Source organism: Phyllostomus discolor, chromosome 14 (assembly GCF_004126475.2).
Source record: "Phyllostomus discolor isolate MPI-MPIP mPhyDis1 chromosome 14, mPhyDis1.pri.v3, whole genome shotgun sequence".
In the NCBI taxonomy this organism is placed as follows: Eukaryota; Metazoa; Chordata; class Mammalia; order Chiroptera; family Phyllostomidae; genus Phyllostomus; species Phyllostomus discolor.
Genome location: NC_040916.2, coordinates 28,020,719 through 28,035,735, shown reverse-complemented (window position 1 = coordinate 28,035,735; position 15,017 = coordinate 28,020,719). Strand labels below are relative to the sequence as shown.

The 15,017-nt window shown below is 50.3% G+C and overlaps 1 protein-coding gene, 1 long non-coding RNA gene and 3 other non-coding genes across 8 annotated transcripts; 3 read left to right on the top strand and 2 right to left on the bottom strand.

The window, feature by feature from the left end:
- Positions 1-1,838: 1,838 nt before the first annotated feature.
- On the bottom strand, positions 1,839-1,912 carry TRNAT-AGU. The gene has a single exon. It is a non-coding gene; the product is annotated as a tRNA-Thr (tRNA).
- Positions 1,913-5,132: 3,220 nt separating this feature from the next.
- HMGN4 (high mobility group nucleosomal binding domain 4) lies at positions 5,133-13,255 on the top strand. 4 transcript variants are annotated; one of them, XM_036015690.1, is made up of 3 exons: positions 5,781-6,139; positions 7,548-7,597; positions 11,644-13,255. In XM_036015690.1, exon 3 carries the CDS (start codon positions 11,712-11,714, stop codon positions 11,979-11,981), a length of 270 nt encoding a protein of 89 aa, XP_035871583.1. In that variant the 5' UTR covers positions 5,781-6,139; positions 7,548-7,597; positions 11,644-11,711; the 3' UTR covers positions 11,982-13,255. The 4 variants fall into 4 exon arrangements, with proteins under 4 accessions (XP_035871584.1, XP_035871583.1, XP_035871582.1 ...); XM_036015689.1 differs by having other exon boundaries at positions 7,525-7,597; XM_036015691.1 differs by lacking the exons at positions 5,781-6,139; positions 7,548-7,597 and adding an exon at positions 5,133-5,336.
- On the top strand, positions 5,285-5,357 carry TRNAR-ACG. Its single transcript has one exon. It is a non-coding gene; the product is annotated as a tRNA-Arg (tRNA).
- Positions 5,800-5,872, top strand: TRNAV-CAC. The gene has a single exon. It is a non-coding gene; the product is annotated as a tRNA-Val (tRNA).
- LOC118498212 lies at positions 12,857-14,996 on the bottom strand. Its single transcript, XR_004900740.1, has 2 exons — positions 14,825-14,996; positions 12,857-14,741 (listed from the first exon to the last, which is right to left on the bottom strand). It is a non-coding gene; the product is annotated as an uncharacterized LOC118498212 (long non-coding RNA).
- Between the last annotated feature and the right edge of the window lie 21 nt (positions 14,997-15,017).

The following is a 15,017-nucleotide window of genomic DNA, read 5'->3' as shown; positions in this document are numbered from 1 at the left end:
TTCAACAAGTGGAACGGAAACAAAGACAGAGAAAAACCTGCGTGGGAATGCCGCTTGCCAAGCAATGTGGTTCTGTTTGCCCAAGACTCATCCCAGACCGGGGGCCATGGGCCCACCAGGGCAAGTGGCACAGGGGCCGTTGTCCCAGGAGGGTCCAGACACTTACAGACAGGCCACAGTGCCAGTGGCGGCCCACCCTCAGCCCCTGATTGGGTGGCGGCCCCATTTCCACCGCTCGAAAGGCAGTTCCTGGTGAGGTGAGTGAGGCCACATCTCGGAATTTTAACAGTACTTTTTCCAGGAGGAGGAAATGATTGGGGAAGTTTTAGTGGTGATGCCTTGTAACTGGGAAACAAACAGACTTGGGTGATCTTTGGAAACCACTGTTGAAGGTCCTCGCGGTTCAGCCAGACGCCCTGTTTCTCCTGCTTTGCCCCAAGTGGGGATCAGGAGCAGCTGGTTGCCCAGCAGCTCTGACCTTACCAACATTTAACCAGCTCTGTTGCCCAGAGGGACAGCACGTGAGTCTCCAGGGCCCTTTCCTCATCCTGCCTCAAACACGCTCACCCCACACTGCCCCCCAGCATGCCACACACCCACCCTGGATCGCTGGGAGGAGGACACAGTTTATCCCTGCTTTAAAAGTATCCGTTTGTGTTCAACTTGTGCTTCTAGAAAGCCGAAGGGAAACAAAGCCCAAACGTTCTTTAAAATACTTGGGAACCTCAGGCAGTTGCTTTGCTGGTTTAACGTGTGATGTGTACCCTGAAATGTGAGTGTGAAACCTCACCTGGAGCAGACCCGGCTGCCACAGGGACCCCGCGCTGAGAATAGAAAGGAAACCGGTCACAGATTTTAATCAGCCGACTCCCCTCTCCTTCCCTTTTCCCTTCAAGAAAAACGGTCACCAGGCACAGCACTGAGCTGGCACAGGCTCCTCGGAAACACCTGCGTCCTTGCTTTCCCCAGCTGTGGCCTCGGGCCTGGGCGCCCCCCGCCCCAGACCTTATCTGATGAGCCTGGAGGCCCCCTCCGGCTGGCACCAAGTGCCAGTGCCCTGGGGGAGTTATCTTAGTAATCCTGGCTTTGCTTCTGGATCTTGTGAGGAAGTGTCACCTGGCCAAACGCTTGGCCAAAGCCTGCCTGCCTCACCAGAGGCAGAATCCCTGATGCTGTGATTTCAGAAACCTCCCAGGGGTGGCCACAGAAGTTGCTGGCGGGAAGCCTGGTGTCAGGCGCCCTCTTTCCGGGTGTACTAGACACAGAAACTATTCATCTTTTTGCTTTCTTCTTAAAACTATTTACTGCAGTGTAACATCCATCCAGAAAAGCCCGCCAGTCTTTAGTGCACAGCTAGATAAAGTCAGAACCAGCAGCAAGACCCCCGCCCCTTACGGGTATGTTGAGGTCTGGGGTCGTTTCGGCGGCTGCTCGGCCCGGTGCTGCGGCCTGCTCGGCAGCACCCCTCAGCCACCCCTGCCTCCAGGGGGAACGCTGCCTGCCGACTGCCGGGGGGCGTCCGCCGGGGACTTCCTCGGGAACCGCACCGCACCGGAGATTGCGATGCTGCTGCTGGTGTAACTCTGGCGACTCTGCCTTGCGTTTTCCCCGGCTCCTTTTGTGCTTGCGGAAAAGATGTGTGTGGCACAAAAATACAAGAACAGGAAGGATGGAGGTTTTCTTCAAAAGAACCACTCCTCCTCGAACCCTGTTCTTGTGAATAATAACCATCTTCAGACGCGCGTAAAACGTTACTGTGAAACTGCACGGGGAAAAGTGCCCTTTACATTTCAGCGCGATCGTCCATCCCCTCCGCGGAAGGGGGAAAAGCCACAAAAAGGCCCCGCTGGGATTCGAACCCAGGATCTCCTGTTTACTAGACAGGCGCTTTAACCAGCTAAGCCACGGAGCCGGCACGCCGGCGCCTGTCCAAATCGATGAGGAAAGAGGAAGAGCGTTGCTTTTGTTCGGGGCTGATTCGTCCTCCCCCACGAGAGTCGGGAGCAGCCCGGCGGCTTCCCCAGACTCTGAAGATGAACCTCCCCCTCGCCCCAGCAGACCCGAGAAACCGCGCAGCTGCAGGACAACAGCCTCCTCGGCGCGGGGTGGGCGTGGGAAGAGGGGACCAGTCGCACTCATTCGGAGACGCGCCTCCGGGTCGTGTGACACCGTGACACCTGGACAGTAGGACACTTCCAGCCCCTAGAACTGGGCCGTGCAGGAAGCAAGCTCTATATTCTCTATGTCACGGTTTTTAATGAAAATTCCAGCCATTCCTTACCACAAGCCCTTGCGTGTATTTGTTTTCCGAATGCCTGCCTCTAGCGTATCCTGTTAACCGACGCAATTCCAGAGTTGCACCTTGAACACACAAGGCTTGACAATGAAAACCTAGTCTTGGAAAGAAATGGAAGAGCGATCCCCTCTCCTCTGCAGCTCCGGAGGGAGAGACGCTTTCTGGTCAAGGGATCTGTTTTTGATGAGATGTCACATTGAGAGCTTTCGCAAGAATTTCTACTTTGTTACGGGGGCTTGTGTAAGGATTCGTAACTGTTCCCGATTCATTCTGTGCTCTGTAAAGTAAACCTGTCCTTGGGAATATAATTTGAACAAATGGCTTCAGTGAAACTCGGAACAGTTTACAACTTGGCGCCAGAGCTGCGAAAGTATCTTCCCTAATAAGGCCTGTAATTATGATTGCAGGTCTTGCTTGATATCTGTTGTTAGGGTGATAATGCTGAAGTCAACTGTACCAATATTTGAAGGATTTCTCTGAAACACTATAAGGCACTTACTTCCGCCCACCTACATGAGTGGGGGCTGTGTGACTCTGCTGGGTTTATTTTTGTTAAAATTTGGGAGTCAGTGAACTCAACACACAGTTGGGTATGAAACACCATGAAATAAGCACCTATTTCTTTAATATTATAAGATGAGCCATCATATCATCAACGTGCTTGGAGCCAGTATGGCTCTGGCCAAACTGTGGCAGACTTTCAGAAAGACAGCAGAACCTGCTGTATCTGGTTTGCGTTTTTCCTTTGACTGGCAGCTGTCAAAATTGGCCCAGAAATTTTGGAAAGTCAAAGTTGTTTAACAAGCCCCAGGCAAGTCTTGGAAGAAAGTTGAGATTTAGAACAATCACTTCCAGAAATCTGGGCATGGACACTATCTACTACTCAGTACCCAGTGTGACCATCAAGGGCCAGGGAAAGGCCTCTCATCCTGGCTTTGTTCCACACACCTGACCTTGGAGAAGGCACCGATCTCTGAGTCACAGATGCTGGCAACAATGTAAAGAAACGTGGGAGTGGCCAACAGTGCCATTTTCCATTTGCTTGGGAGAGAAAACGAAAATGGAGTAGTTCATGAACTTGGATGGGAAAATATAATATTGACTACTTAACAAGTAATCACTGAAATTTTGTGTTTTCTTCCATTATGAATATAGGCAACAAATCACAGCTGTATTTTAGCAGCTTTGACTTTACCACTCTTGGAAGTCACAAATATTTTCTTCCAGATTTGACGTCCCAAATTTCTTAAAATATCATGCTCATTACTGCTTTGAAATTTCAGTATTTATCAGATGTTCTGATCTTGTGCAGAACAAGGAGATCTAGTGCATTAGTAAAGGAGCACAAATATTACTGTACCATAATTTTTAATATTTTAAGAGCACATTTCAATATATTTGGTTTCCTTCTGAAATCTTATGGATTTATCTTTTTATGTATAGTTAAAACTATTATTCCAGAATGGAGTCCATAACCACCAAACTGCCCTTCGGGACAGAACAAAACCTGGACAGATGACTCCTGTGCTGTGGTCCAGAGGAGAAACCATAACTAGGTCCACCTTAGTAAGAGCAGGAACGCGAGTATTCTTCGTAAGGACTGTGGCGACCTCACCAACTGAAGACAAGTATTCTCTAATCTCAGTGTATCCATTCCCGGTGTCAGGTACGTTTACCCCGTCTGTTCAGTACCTCTCACGTGATTCACCGCGCTCATGGTGCCTGGGAATAATGCTTCCTCCTCAGAAACGTGAAGAGGCTGAAATGCACACATGAGAAACACTTCTGGGTTTCCTGGGCAAGTAAACAAGTGAGCATTCATGTGTGTGCCAGCTGTTTTCCAAGGTGTCCTGTTCTGAGATGTAGGTCGCAGGCAGAGAGGGTGCTTAGCGCAGTCTTGCTTAGTAAATTTTAAAAAATAACTTCTCTTAACGACCCAGGAAAAGACAAGAAAGAGTCAGATCATGCAACTCTACAATGGCTTCCAGTTTCCTGGAGTAGCAGCCCATGTCCTTACAAAGGCCTGCGAGGCCCAGGTCCTGTCCCAAGGCTGCTGTCCCTGTCCACTCAGCACTGGCCCCTCACGTTACTGGACTGGCCTAAGCCGGCTCCCACTTTCAGGCCTTCCCTGAGGATTAAGCCGCTCCCAGATCGCTCTGCTCCCCAATATCCGTAATGCAGATCATTAGTCTGTCGTCCATACCTTCCCTGCTGGGCTTTTTTATTTCTCCACGAAGTTCTGCTTCGTTTTTCTCCAAGCTCTCACCAGCATTATTTTCCTTACTGAGCCGTAAATATGGGTCAGATGGTGCAGGACGGAGGGAGGTGATGCTGGGGCGAAGAGGGACTGGGCTGCCTCCTCTGCCGAGAAAGGAACCCCAGCCTGAACAATCGCAAGCTGCAGCGAATTTTTATGACAAACTGACGTACGGGGAAGCAAGATCCCAGATGCTCTGGAGAATGACAGTTTAATAGCTTGTCTGCATTGGGAATAAGGGAGAGAAGGTGGGAGAAAACGAGATGCAGGCGAGTTACCACGGCCGAGTACTCCCTGGAGGTTGGTTTCGCCTCCGAGGGGCCGGAGGGAGAGAATTACTCTGGGCGTTTCAGATGATGTAAACCCAGACGCACAAGGACAATGGACAAAGTTTGCTTAAGGCGAAAATATCCCTGTAGTAAAGAATCCTAGACCCGCGCGCCTCCCCACCACCGCCCGCCCAGTCAGGAGCTTGTGATCAGATCACCGCGCAAGGTTACTGCCGGTCACTGATTTATTACCGAGCCCTTCTTCGTTCGCAGGCCCAGGGGCTGGTGTGAACGGGAGAGCGGGCGCAGGTCTGGCAGGGCCGCGGGCCCGGGGGTGCGGAGGCCCGGCTTCGGCGGGCTCGCAGGCTCCGCGGGGAAAGGGCGCCGCCGCCCGGCCTCGGACGGGCACGCCCGCCGTCTGGTTTCTGATGAAGAAAACACGTCGCCGGTGAGCTCCTGCGTGGGCCAGTGGCGCAATGGATAACGCGTCTGACTACGGATCAGAAGATTCCAGGTTCGACTCCTGGCTGGCTCGGTGGGCGCAGTCTCATTTTACTTCCTTCTCCGCGGACCCCGGAGGAGCTCGCGGGGGGGAAAGGCGCCGCAGCCGGCGCGGGAGCCTCCTCGCACAGCCGATCCCGGCGCGGTCCCTGCGGCGCGCCCGCAGCCATGCACCCCGGCGAAGGGAGGCGGGGGTGAAGGACCCTCAGTCAAAGGGGAAGCAATTAAGATGTGGAGATTCAGGTGGGGGGACCCCGGTAACAATGAAGGGTTCATAAAGACCAGAGCCTCTCTTTTGTTTTCCCGGATCCGGTCATTTCCGGTGTAAGCAGGAGGGTTGGGAAGGGGGACGAAGCAGGGGGAGGGCGGGGGGAGGGCGTGGACGTGCGCAGGCGCACACGGCGGGCCTGGCGCGTTAGGCAGGAGGGGCGGAGTTCGTGAGGTGAAGAGGGAGATCTGGCAACGTCTTCCACAGCGTTTCCGTAGTGTAGTGGTTATCACGTTCGCCTCACACGCGAAAGGTCCCCGGTTCGAAACCGGGCGGAAACAGCCGGCGGTCTCTTTTCTTTTCCCCATGCTCGGAATAAATTGCCTAAGAAACGATTTCGCTTAATTTTTAAAATTTCACGCCCTCACAAACACCTGCACCCTCCTCCTGCCTGCACGCGCGGGGCTGTGGTGCTGACGTGGGTGCGGAGTCGGGCCGTCGCAGGAGGGGAGACGCGGCCCGGGCCCCGGAAGCGCATCCCCAGCCCGCGGCCTTCCTGCCCGCGGGTCTCCGGTCGCCCACCCGCGAGGGGACGGCCTGGACACTCGGTGAGTGCGGGGCCTCCGGGCGCCTCCCGTCGTGACCTGGGACGGCGGGGTCGGCGGCGCCACGGCCGCCCCAGCGGGGAGGTCGCGGCGGGCGGTCCCTCCGCCTGCGGGCTCGAGGCGTCCCCCGTGGGCCACCCTCCGAGGGGACCCCGACGGGCCCAGGCTTCCTCCCCTTGGCCTGCGCTCCCCTCCAGGCGGGAAGAGCCCGAAGGTGAGGGACGGGCCCGCTTGGCCTTGACCTGCGGGGCACCCGGCCGGCGGCCACGTGAGCGGGGTCGTCAGACGCGTTCCTGCGGGACGGGACGGGTCGGGCCGTGGCACCTGTGGGGCCCGGGGCCCTGTTACTAGACGCGGCGTCTTCCCCGCCGGGGTTGCCACCCCCGTCTCCAAGGGCCGGAGGCAGTCGCTCAGGTCACGTTGCTCGGGTTCCCTCGGTGCCTGGCGTGAACCGGGCGTTGGCGACGCGTTTATGGCGATGAGGCAAGGGCACTCGGTCCCTAAAGCCCCGTTCCCTGTGGTCAGCCAGGCTGCTGGGCTCCGGGCGCCGTGGCCGTGCCGTCCTCGCGCCTGAGGCCCGTGTTTTTCACCTCGCGGGGTCCCTCGTTAGCCAGACGGTGAGCTGGGGCCCCCGCTCGGTTCCCGCGTGTCCGAGGTAGTTTTGTTCGCAGCCCGGTCTGCACCGCTCAGGGGGCAGGGCCGGGGCCGGGGGGTGTCCCCTCCGCCTTTCCCGCGTGTCAGAGCAGAGCGGCGCACGCGGTGGCTGCTTTTTCCACGCCTGTGGCTCAGCGCACGTGAGACCCCGCCCTGGCCCACCTTCCCCGTGGCCCCCATCCCCTGTGTGGTCAGCCCCGCGAGCGCCCAGCGGCCGCCAGCACATAAGGGACCCAAGTCCAGCTTGCTGGCTAATGAGTTTAACAGGAGATTTAGTGCAGAAGCGTGGTCCTGGGCGGCAGGATGGAGGGGTATCCCCGTCCACCCCCAGACACGCGGTTTCGTGGATGAACCATGGGTCTGCGCGCCCCGAGAGGAACGTGGGCGATCCGAGGGGCCCGCGCCGGGCGTGAGTCGAACTTCCCGGGATCACGTCCAGGCGCGACTCCAGAGAGAGCTGCCGGGATTCTGTGACTGCGCGGCGCCCTCTCGCGCGCCCCAGGACGTGGAGATTAGCGTCAGGGCAGAGTCGCTTGGGTTCCCAACGCGCTCTCTAACCCTCCAAATGGGAACTCAGAATGCGGCCTTGCCTGACATTTCCTTTGAAAAGTAGGGAACTCACTGACACCATGTAACCTCCTGCCCTCCCTAATCATTCTGAGGCCTTCCTGGAAATAAAATCACTTTTTATCCAATGGCCCTTTTTCATTATTTTGTGTATCTGTCTCCTACAGATACACAAATAATGTATCTGTAGGGTCTCTGGAAAGTTAGCAGCCACCCGATCTCCTGATAAGTTCCCTAAAGGTGAGTTTCAAGAAGCTAATCAGTTTTCTTGTACTCAGGTACAGCATCTAGCCAGTGGCCTGTTGGCCTTGAACTTATCTTTATTGTAACCTGCTGTGCTTTAATGATCGTGGCCCCCTGTTGAGAAAGGAATCTAACATAAAGAACACCGACCGAACCAAGAACAGGCTGTGTGCATTTCCATACCAGGAATGGGTGGCAAACACGTTTGGAGTAAGATGGACGGAGAATGGCACACAGTGCTGTAAAGCAAAAGCTCACTCTTTGTGAATTGTGATAAAGAAGACACCTACTAAGGGCCCCGGCGGCAAACTAAGCTAAAATTTTAAGCAAAATAAAGAAGGAAGAGAAAAAAAAAAAAAGATAAAAGGGGAAAGGAAAGGAAAAAAAACAAAGAAAAGAACCTAGCAGCCATTTCCGCACAGGCACCTTCCCCTTTTCTCCTTGCTGAACGGCCTGCCTCTAGCTGCCGGCACACGTTTCTTCCCGCTGAGCCATCTTTATAAAGGAGTTCCTAGAATCCTATTTCAGCCACTAGGACTGAGGCTTTCCGCAGCCAATCAGCACCTTCATTCTGACCAAGAACAGTGTCTTGAACCAATCAAAATGTAAATACTTAAAGTCTTCATTTGCATGAGGACAGACCAGTCAGGAACCAGGAATAGGGACTTCTTTCCTCGCAAGCCAGCTCTCCTTTGGCTCAGAGAGCCGAGTTTTCCTTTGCGCAGAGGTTTGACTTTTGCGGAGCTGAGACGCCACAGGGCGAGCAGACCGTGAAAGAGCTGAGGGGAGCAGGGAGCACAGTGAGGGAAGAGCAGGGGGCGCCCAGGGAATTCCACACAAGCTTCTCAGTGAGAGCTGTGCAACGCGAGAACAGAACCGTTTCTCCTCAATCTTAACCCCTGTTCCCAGAGTTCCTCATAAGGCGCCAAAGGAAATCGGGAAGCACTCAAGGCACACCCAGGTTTGGTCCTTCCCTCTCTGTACAAATCTCACCTCTCCCTTTACAAGGAGGGAAAAGGCAAATTTTCCAGAAGTTCTCGTTAAATTAAAAATATGGGGGAGAAAAGTAGATAATTTGATGTTTTAGTACCATTTCTGGTGGTTGCTCTTGTTGACCAAGAAACATAAAAATGAAATCTAACTTTTCTCAAAAAACACCATCTTTGCTCACTATATCTAGGTGGTGAGGTCAGCAAACTCCTCTTCTAAAACACATACAGACATGTACACACACAACCTTCTGGAGCAATTCAGAGATGAAATAATTTTTTTTCCAATTTGATGGATGTAAAATATATCCTACCATTTTAGAATGCATTATCCCATATTGCCAAGGACACTGAGCATATTTTTATGTACTTACTATTCCTGCTTTTTCTAAGAAGTGCTTAACCCTTTGCCCATTGTTTTGTTGTTGTTGTTGTTGTTGTTGTTGGGGGGGGGGGTGCTGGCTGAGCATGGGCCGGCGAACTTTATTAGGAGGCCACATAAAAATAATTGTACAACAGTTTGTATATAAAGCTTGATTAAAACCCATTTTGAAAAAAATTTTAAAGGCCAGATGAATTTGAACTAAGTGAAATCACTATTCTGAACAGATACCTGCACCCCAATGTTTTTAAATATATTTTATTGATTATGCTATTACAGTTGTCTCATTTCCCCCTTCACTCCCCTCCACCCTGCACACCCCCTCCCACCCACATTCCCCCCCTTTAGTTCATGTCCATGTGTCATAGTTATAAGTTCTTTAGCTTCTACATGTCTCATACTATTCTTACCCTCCCCTGTCTATTTTCTACCTACCATCTATGCTACTTATTCTCTGTACCTTTTCCCCCTCTTTCCTCCTCCCACTCCCCTGTTGCTAACCCTCCATGTGATCTCCATTTCTGTGGTTCTATTCCTGTTCTAGTTGTTTGCTTAGTTTCTTTTGGTTTTGTTTTAGATGTGGTTGTTAATAATTGTGAGTTTGCTGTCCTTTTACTATACATGCTTTTTTAAATCTTCTTTTCTGAGACAAGTCCCTTTAACATTTCATAAAATAAGGGCTTGGTGATGATGAACTCCTTTAATTTGACCTTATCTGAGAAGCACTTTATCTGCCATTCCATTCTAAATGAAAGCTTTGCTAGATAGAGCAGTCTGAGATGTAGGTCCTTGCCTTTTATAACTTGGAATACTTCTTTCCAGCCCTTTCTTGCCTGTAAGGTCTCTTTTGAGAAATCAGCTGACAGTCTGATGGGAACCCCTTTGTAGGTTACTGTCCCCTTATCTCTTGCTGCTTCTAGGATTCTCTCCTTCATTTTTACCTTGGCTAATGTAATTATGATGTGCCTTGGTGTGTTCCTTCTTGGGTCCAACTGCCTTGGGGCTCTGAGCTTCTTGGACTTCCTGGAAGTCTATTTCCTTTGCCAGAATGGGGAAGTTCTCCTTTATTATTTGTTCAAATAACTTTTCCACTTTTTGCTCTACCTCTTCTCTTCTGGTATCCCTATAATTCTAATGTTGGAACATTTAAAGATGTCCTGGAGGTTCCTAAGCTCCTCGTTTTTTAAATTCTTATTTCTCCATTCTTTCCTGTTTGGTTGTTTCTTCCTTCTGGTCCACTCTATTGTTTTGAGTCCCAGTTTCCTTCCCATCACTATTGGTTCCCTGTGCATTTTCCTTCATTTCTCTTATCGTAGCCTGCATTTGTTCATGTAATTTGCAACCAAAATCAACCAATTCTGTGAGCTTCCTGATCACCAGTGTTTTGAACTGTGCATCTGATAGGTTGGCTATCTCTTGGTCACTTAAAAGGATGGATTCTAGGGCTTTGATTTGTTCTTCTGTTTCAGCCATCTCCCTCTCCCTCTCTCTCTCTCTTTTTTTTTTTTTTTTTTTTTTGTTTTGACTCGCCTGTTACGGTGAGGGGTGGAGCTTTAGGTGTTCACCAGGGCTGGGCACCCCAGTCGCTGGGTTGTGACGTTGTATGTGGGGATGGGGTCCAGAGGGAACAATGGCAGTTGCTCCATTCTCTGTGGGACCTCAGGCCCTTCTGCTGCTTCCCCCAAGCAAACTGAGCCCCTCTGGTTCCAATTCCCATGTGGGTGGGTCTCTGCCCACTGTGGGACCTTCCAAGGACCTCTCCTGTGAGGCTGGGTGTCTCTCCATGCACCTCAATTCCCACAGGTGTCCTCAATCAGTGCCCCGAGGCTCTATTTCCCAGTGCTGGGATCCTGGGTTTCGCACACTGCCTTGCTTTACAATCGCCGCCTCACTGGGTCTGCAGGTTGCCACCCTTAGGCTGGGGTCTGCCAGCTGCCGCTTGCGCGCTCAGGGTCCACCTGCTGTGGTCTTACGTGCCCCGGATGCTTTACACACCCAACTCTCTCTGCTCTCCGCCCTTGGCTGCTCGTCTCCACCGCTCCTACCGGTCTGGATGAAAAGCTCTATTTCAGCTCCTTGGTTGTCCGACTTCCATTCAGATCAATTTTCTGTCAGTTCTGGATGTTATTCTGTTTCTAAATTGTTGTTGTTCCAATCTTGGTTGTGCATGGAAATACAGTGCTTCCACCTGTGCCCCCATCTTGGCCAGAAGTTACCCATTGTTTTAAAATTCTCATTTTGTCCTTTCCTCGTGGATCTGTAGGAATTCTTTATATATTCTGGATTCTAATCCTTCATCAGTTATATGTGTAACAAATATCTTTGCTCAGCTTTTAACTTATTTTTGACATTTTATGCTATCTTTTTTACATACACACATTATTAATTTTTAAATTATTTACTTATTTATTCTTATAGAGGGGGAGGGTGAAAGAGAGGGAGAGAAACAGTTATGGTTACCTCTTGGGTACCCCCTACTGGAAACCTAGCCCACAATCCAGGCATGTGCCCTCACTGGGAATTGAACTGGCCACCCATTGGTTCTCAGCTTGACACTCAGTCCACTGAACCACATCAGCCAGGGCCAAATTATTAATTTTCATATAATCAAATTGAGTGTTGTCAGTCTTTCCCTTTATGGTTTACACTTTTTGTGTCTTGTTAAACTCTAGGCGCAGTGTGAGGAAGACAGAAGAACCCCCTGGACTAGCAGAGCCACCGGCGCAGCGCTGCAGCTGCCATGCCCAAGAGAAAGGCAAAAGGAGACGCCAAAGGAGACAAAGTGAAAGTGAAGGATGAGCCGCAGAGAAGGTCGGCACGGCTGTCTGCTAAGCCTGCTCCTCCAAAACCAGAGCCCAGGCCTAAAGAGGCCCCTACACAGAAGGGGGAGAAGCTGCCCAAAGGAAAAAAGGGGAAAGCAGATGGTGGCAAGGATGGTAACAACCCTGGGAGAACCCGAGATGCCGCCGCTACCCAGTCACAGAGAGCAGAAGGCACTGGGGACAAGTGAAGCAGACGTTTTAAATAGTTCTGTTCTTCTAATGACTCCACCGTCTGAAATGCTATTTTTTAAATCTGTTTTATTAAAATGTAGGTTTTTTTTAAGTTACACTGTTAGCACACAAGACACTGTGGCTGTCTCTTGTGGAAAGGGCAAATGCCACTAATAGAGTGTTAGGAGCTCGATTGAAATGGGGGAAGTAGGATTTTCTGTCCTTGTTTTTGAAGGTTATTCTTGGTTGCATGCACATGTCAGCCACTTTGGCTCAAAAGCCTCGCACTGCGGGGAAGCCAGACATCCTGTCTTCTTTCCCGGTGCCATCGGCTTGGACCTGGTGTCCTGAAACGAGACCCGTGAAGTGGCCGTGGCACCCCTGCAACTGGCAGTGTGGGGTCGCATGTCCAGGGTTTCTGGCAGACATCGAGATGGTGTTGCTCAGAAGGTCAAAGATTTCTGTCTGGTTTGTGGATCCTGCAGATTTCAGGTGTTTTGTCTAGGTCAGAGCTGACCTGTGAAAATCTGCTATGTGCCTCATACAAAATGTCTGTCCCTTCTGAAACATTTCCTGTTCAAAGCAGCAACAGAAGAGGTCGTTGACTTTTGAGGAGGGGATTTTGGAAGTTGTAAAATTTTATAAATTGTACTCAGATTTTGCTGGAAGTAACTTTTTGTTTTTCTAAGTATATGAAAAAGTTGGATACAAATTGGCAATGGGAGGGGATCATTTCCTACCCAAACACATATTTCTTACAGCCTGTGAACGTTGTAGTTTTTTCACATTTACCTTGCATCTTTCCTGAACTGATTTTTGTGAAATGTATGAGATAGAAGTTCAGCATCGTAGTTTTTCCGTATGGATGTGTTTGTCCCAGCATCACTTTTTGAAAAGTTTATCCATCCCTCACTGATTTGTAGCACTGGCTGTTTCATAAATCAAGTTGGGGTGGCGGGGGGGGGGTTCTATTCTGACTCATGAGGCAGGCACTTTGCCTAACCCCCGGCAGTGCTACAGGCCTGGGTACTACAAGTTTAGAAACTGACCTTGATATCTCAGGACAAATCCAACTTCCATCCCCTACACCTCCACCAAAGTTTTCTTCCTCAGGACTATTTGGCCAAGCTTAGCTAGACTGACAAGTTGTTAATCAAACCAAACAAGAAAGTGTTGGAATTTTATTGGGTTTGTACTGAATTTATACATTGTGATGTTGAGTCTTTCAATCTATGAACCCATTTATTTAGGATCTTTAACTTCTTTCAATAAAGTTTTATAATTTTCTCCATAAATGTCTTATTTTATTGATATTTCTTAGGGACTCTACATGTACTTTTTAAATTCTATTTCATACAGTATATTTGTAGTTACTGCATTTTCTGTTTTTAGCTAAAGTTGATTTTTGTATCCAGCAACCTTGCTGAATTCTCATCAGTTTTTATGTTTGTATATTCTTGTGGGTGTTCTACATAGACGACCATAGATTCTGTACATGCAAATGACTGTTTCTTCACCACCTTGTACCATCTTTCCTTTTTCCAATGCTAGGCTTGTCCAAGTGCCCAGGGAGAGGGGAGGGGGCACAGCAAACCAAGTCTCTGCTTTCACCAAGCTCATATTCTAATGGGGGTGGGTGAGATAGAAAACACACACATTTATGGAACGGGGGACTTAAGTAAAAAAAGTGGAAGTCAGTACAACTTAAATAGGGTGGTTAGGTGATATTTCCACAGAGCACTTAGTGAAGTAGGGGAACAAGAGATGGGACTGAGGGGAAAGTTCCAGCCGAGAGAATGGGAAATGCAGAGGTGGGTGGAACAGACGTGCTGAGGAGGAACTGGGAGGCACGAGTGGCTGAACTGGAGTGAGGGCAAGGGTGACAGTTCACACAAATGCGGACATGAGCAGGGGCCAGAAAACGGGTGCCTCTCCAGGCTGTGGTTTCTCTCTGAGGAGGGATGCCTTCAGAATTTTGAACAGAGAAGTGGCGGTCTAAGGGCTGTGTGGCTGAGGCACTGGCTGCAGGCTGTGAGCGGGAAAGAGTGAAAGGAGGAAGACCCGTTAGCAGACAGTCACAGCTGAATTGCCGGATATCCTACTTCATTGCTTTGTGTCACCATCCTTCTGCTCCATGATGCCCATTCCATTTTTTTCTATGAGCAAACATTTCTCTGTGCTTTTTTGCCAAACAGATTAGGGTTAAAAATAAGCATTCTCTATTCTCAAAGTCCAAAGTCAAGTGATAGATACCACCATGTAGCCGTGCGTTTCCAGTTGTGAATGCGCAACAGGCCTAACTCGGAGGCCAGAGATTGACGGGTTTTAGGGAGGGCTTCTGGGGGGCATTCTGACACAAAAACTGCAAAACGAAAACAAACAGAAGTTGGTCAAGCAAGGAGTGGGGGAAAGGCTTCTTGTACAAGTAATGACACTTGCAAGGATGTGGACATGCTGCACGGAAGTTGTTTAGTAAATGGTTAAGTCAACAATTAAAATGCACAACCAAGTTATATTAGTTTTACAGTATTTCTTGTGTTTGCCAGACTCTGTCTGCCCAATGATTTACACGCATGGTTTTATTTTCATGACTATGAATTCAGTATTACTATCCCCCTTTCACTTCAAATGCATGCAGTAAAAATACAAGCTAAACAGTGATGATTTCCAATGACGAAGAGCACGAGAGGACAAGCTCCAGGAGGAAAATGGCGGGAATTCACAGCGTCGGTGCGTCTCCCGCAACATGAGGTCAGAGGGACAGTTTCTGTCCACTCCTGAAGCGGGAAAGCGCAACTTAGGAAGCCTAAGTCCGCCTTTAAACACGCCCGCCCACTTTTCCGACCCATTAGGCGTTTACGTCCCTTTCTGTAAAGTCACGAAGCAACAACCTGGTTCACAAACACCTTGAGAATCTGGGTCTGACTTGAACAGCCTGGCGATCCAGAACTCTCAGTAATTAAATTACCCTCCAAACGGAGGCCTTGGTCCTGGGAGGGCTGGGAGGAAGACGAGGGACATACCCCCCCCCCCCCCCCCCCCCCCGCGCCGCC